Genomic DNA, 4,909 nt, shown 5'->3' on the forward strand with positions numbered 1-4,909 from the left:
CTACACAGGGTCAGCCTGACAGACTGGGAGCTACACAGGGTCAGCCTGACAGACTGGGAGCTACACAGGGTCAGCCTGACAGACTGGGAGCTACACAGGGTCAGCCTGACAGACTGGGAGCTACACAGGGTCAGCCTCAGAGCAGGGCCCCTGGAGCAGATTTGTCACTTCCCCTGAAAGCTTTTGTCTGAGAAAAGCTTGCAATGCTTACAACTACCCCAGTCCCATCTCATGCCCCTGTTTTCAATAATAGGTCTCTGTCTATGTGAGTCCCCTACTAACCTTCTGTCCCCTGTTCCCCCTGCCCCAGCCCCATGTCTCCCCAGCAGTGTGCAGGCCCAGGTGGACTGTGGGAGCGATGGCGCCGCCCTGCTGTCCTGGAGCTACACTGATGGAGCCAACAACTATACCCTGTCTGCCAATGGTGTGGAGGGCGAGGCAGTCTCCTGCACCACCCAGCAGAACCACTGTAATGTCACGGGTCTGTCCTGCGGGGGACACTATAACGTCACACTCACCGCCACCAACCAGGAGTGTCAGATCACTGTCCCCATCAACGCCAGCTTCGACACACGTAAGTTGATGTCTGGACAGGTTGCTTTTTACATATACTAGACTTTTGTGTGTTCGCAGATGTGAATGATCTGGATAGGTGTAAGCAATGTTACAGAGTACAGACGCTATCCTACCTCCATTGAAAAGCAGGGAGGAACCAACACCATATTGCTTATATCTTTTCAGTTTATTTCTAAACCGATTATCTGACCTGCGTAAACCCTCTTCTCTTCCTCTCATGTGTAACCCCTCAAAATCTCTAACCTTTGACCCTCCAGGTCCGTGCGCGCCCCAGCATGTTGCTGTAGACTTGACATGTGGCACCCAGATAGCCGACCTGTCCTGGGAGGAGAGGTCGGAGGTGGAGCTGTATGTGTCTAGCGCCACCAGGTGGTCAGATGGGGCAGTGCAGCACTGTAACTCCATTGGCTCTACCTGTCACTTCACTGACCTGACCTGTGGAGAAACCTACAGCTTCACTGTGACCGCAAGCGCCAACGGCTGCCACAGCCCACCCAGCAACACTGTTCAGATTAACACAGGTACTAGCCTATAGCAGCCAGTTGCACAATAGACTTAGTTGGCTTCATATTATTAAACCTTTTCAATGATCGATTCTGCCACTGTTGTGGTTCATTATTGAATGATTTCACAGTAGGTCCGGCTGACATTACTCTCTCTCCTGCATCTGTCTCTCTCCCCCATCTCTCTCTCTCTGTCTCTCTCCCATCTCTCTCTTTATCTGCCCCATCTCTCTCTCTCCCATCTCTCTCTTTATCTGCCCCATCTCTCTCTCTCCCATCTCTCTCTTTATCTGCCCCATCTCTCTCTCTCCCATCTCTCTCTTTATCTGCCCCATCTCTCTCTCTCTCTCCCCATCTCTCTTGCTCCACCATCTCTCCCCCTCTCAGAGCCATGCCAGCCTACAGGTGTTACCTCCCAGCTGTTGTGTAACAGCGAGCAGTTCCTCCTCTTCTGGCACCCGGCCAGCGGCGCGGCGCTCTACATGGTCACCGCCACAGGGAACCTGGGATACGTGGAGGCCTTCAACACCACCAACACCTCCCTTTCGGCCTCGCTGCCCTGCGGACAGACCTACAGTGTCACTCTGCTGGGCCAGGACCATCGCTGTGACAGCCAGCCCAGCACCCCCGTCACCTTCAAAACTGGTACGTTCCAACACCACGCGTGGCACACCGGATCAAACCATGGTTGGAATTATGGGGTGACCTGTATCTCTCTCTCTACAGCTCCCTGTGTGCCCCAGGTAGTTGAGACCTTTGTAGAGTGTGAGGCCAGCATGGGCTCAGTGAGCTGGATGCCCAGTGACGGTGCCGACACCTACACGGCCATAGCCATCGGACGGGACACGCACACACACCCGTGTGTCACCAACAACACCTCCTGCACATGGAGCAACCTGCATTGTGGGGAGGAGTACACCGTCCATGTGACGTCAGGGGACGATATCTGCACCAGCTCACCTGGCAACAGCACCATCATCCATATGGGTATGCACAGAGCTTAATCAATGTATTTGTATTAGCGTAGCAAAGATATACAGTATGTCTTGTATCAGATGAATACAACTGTCGTGACGTGACTACCATTAATGTGATGACTGCTATTCATCAAATAATTACCTCCTACGTTCAATTATTACTTGATTAAATGAATCATGTAACAATTAATTAATTAGTCATTTCGGGCACCACAGGAAAAGTTACCGTTTCCCGAATTAACTCAAGAATATATCGATATCATACCAGTCATCAATCAATAATTTCCTCATATCAGTCTCATTCTGAACGTCGCAATATTCTTGGATATCTGCACGAACCCTAGCCTAAGTGATGAATCAGCGTTACACAAATTGGCTTAATCATTTATTTACTAACTAACTAAATAATCACACAGAATTACATAAACACACACACGGTATAGGTTATATGAATTACTAACATAATGAAATGAAAAGTCCCCGGTGGACTAATCCGATATGAGGGCTTGTTACACAATGGAAAGGGGGTGGGGAAAGAAAAAGAGCGGGAGAGACAAAGAGAGTGGACTTATCGTACAAACATGTGGAAGCTCTGCTCATGGGAATATGAATACTTTGCACATGAACGACCGCTCATTCGAAAATAATTGCAATGTATATATTTACGGATGGATGTCTTTGTCGTCTCTCTGTTGAACTTGATCCGTCTGTGGGAAGTGGTTCGATCTAAGTCTCTGGTTGTGTAAGTCTCTGGTTGTGTAAGTCTCTGGTTGTGTAAGTCTCTGGTTGTGTAAGTCTCTGGTTGTGTAAGTCTCTGGTTGTGTAAGTCTCTGGTTGTGTAAGTCTCTGGTTGTGTAAGTCTCTGGTTGTGTAAGTCTCTGGTTGTGTAAGTCTCTGGTTGTGTAAGTCTCTGGTTGTGTAAGTCTCTGGTTGTGTAAGTCTCTGGTTGTGTAAGTCTCTGGTTGTGTAAGTCTCTGGTTGTCCACCAGAGGTTACAATGTCCTTCTTAGTTGTATGCTTCTTTGTTCTGGAGTGTTCGTTAGAATGGATACATCAGTGGTGTACCACCCTGTGTTCAGAGGGATCTGTATTTCCCTATGTTCATTAGATAGATACCTCAGTGGTACCTATGATGGTGAGAGGAATTTGTCCTTCCCTCTCGTCTTGGTCAATTGTACTAGACTACGTTACATGAAGAGCTGCAGGCAGTGCATGTTTTAGGCTAGTCTTCACCTTCGTCACTCGTTGAGAGTTTCAGAGGGTCTTACCATTTTTTGGTCTTGTAGTTTTAACCATCTCCAGCCGTGTAGCCACCGCTCCACGCTCTCTTGTCTAATATGTTAATTCTTCAGCGAGTCCTTAGAAGCACTCTGGCCTGAAAGGCGGTTTCATCATGCCGACACAATGTCTGTGGGTGTCGTTACTGACTTGGCCCAGGTTTATATGAAAAACCATTATCTCATTTAGAAGGCTAAAATCACATTTATATATTTTCAAAAGTATTCACATACATTTATTTTATATAACATTTAGATGCAAACCAGATAACTAGGACGTGTACACTTTCAGAGTTACAGTTATCTTGTTATAAAGTCTTTCTGATCATTGTAATGACATCACAAAATAGACATACATTTTCCATAATCTATCTGTCATAATTTCCAACATTTGTTGCAATGTTCATTGGGACAATTGTTTGGCAAAGTCTCTCTCTGTTGTAATACGCAGACATTCCATTCTCAATACTGCAGAGCCAAAGGGAAAGTTTCTGAAAGGTATTTACGATCCGGTTGTTAAGTCATAAAACCGGGCCTAGTTTATGGTTGACGAGCTTGTTGGACATTAGCCAATCGCCATTTCTCAACGAGTTCAAAGCATGCGAATTGATCCAACTGGCAATTACTACTTCACTTGGTTATTAACGTAGCATAACACCCACTAGGTTTTGCAAAGACTTCTGGGAGTTGTGGTCTTTAATCAAGCTCCCATGTTTTGTTTCCCCCCCAGCTCCGTGTGTGCCCCAGGACTTGGTAGCCAGTCTGGACTGTGGGATGAGTATGGTCTATCTGAACTGGAATGCCAGTGAGGGGGCAGAGAAGTACCTGTTGGCAGTGTATGGCACCGACGGGTACTTCATGGAGAGAATTGTCAACACCAACCTTGTCCAACTCCCTCTGCTTTCCTGTGGCAAGAGCTATAGTATGACTGTCATCGCTGCCAACCAGGACTGCAGCAGCGCCCCTAGTGGCCCGGCTGACATACAGACGTGTAAGAAAAAAATATCACAGAACAGTGTGTGTTAGTTAGATTCTACTGAATTGAGTTCCATTGATTAAGTGAAAGTGAATTGAGTTAGAGTTCAAGTGAATTTAATTCTCAAAGTGAATTCAATTAAATTGAACTGAGTGCATGTTAATTGACCTCACATGTTCTCATTCAGGGCCCTGCCCACCTACTGCAGTCTACGCCTCCTTGGACTGCCTCTCCAACATCGCCATGGTTACCTGGGAGGACAGTAACGGGACGGACTTCTACACTGCCACCCTGGAGACCACCGACGGCCAGTCACAGACCTGCATGTCCCCCACCAGCCTATGCGGCGTGCCCAGCCTGGATTGTGGGCGGAGCTACTCTGTGTCCGTCACAGCCTCCAACCTGCAGTGTAACTCCACCCATAGCATAGGCTCCAGTCTGCAGACAGGTGAGAGAGGCCCTTCCATTCTAGAAAAGGAACGTTTCTGCATAAAGTATTACAGTGCCGACTCGAGGCGGCTAGAAATGAATGAGACCGATTGTTTCACCACAAGTGAGAGTTGTTTGATATCTTGTTTCGCTATTGCAGAAATGTGGTAA

The 4,909-nt window shown here is 47.5% G+C and overlaps 1 protein-coding gene across 1 annotated transcript; it reads left to right on the plus strand.

Moving 5' to 3' along the window:
- The first annotated feature begins 231 nt into the window (after positions 1 to 231).
- Positions 232 to 4,909, plus strand: LOC139551390 (fibronectin type III domain-containing protein 7-like). The gene is made up of 7 exons (XM_071362871.1): positions 232 to 574; positions 834 to 1,097; positions 1,467 to 1,724; positions 1,806 to 2,066; positions 4,064 to 4,324; positions 4,497 to 4,757; positions 4,899 to 4,909. The coding sequence occupies exons 1-7, from the start codon at positions 232 to 234 to the stop codon at positions 4,907 to 4,909; spliced, it is 1,659 nt and encodes a 552-aa protein (XP_071218972.1).

This window comes from Salvelinus alpinus, chromosome 23 (assembly GCF_045679555.1).
Source record: "Salvelinus alpinus chromosome 23, SLU_Salpinus.1, whole genome shotgun sequence".
In the NCBI taxonomy this organism is placed as follows: Eukaryota; Metazoa; Chordata; class Actinopteri; order Salmoniformes; family Salmonidae; genus Salvelinus; species Salvelinus alpinus.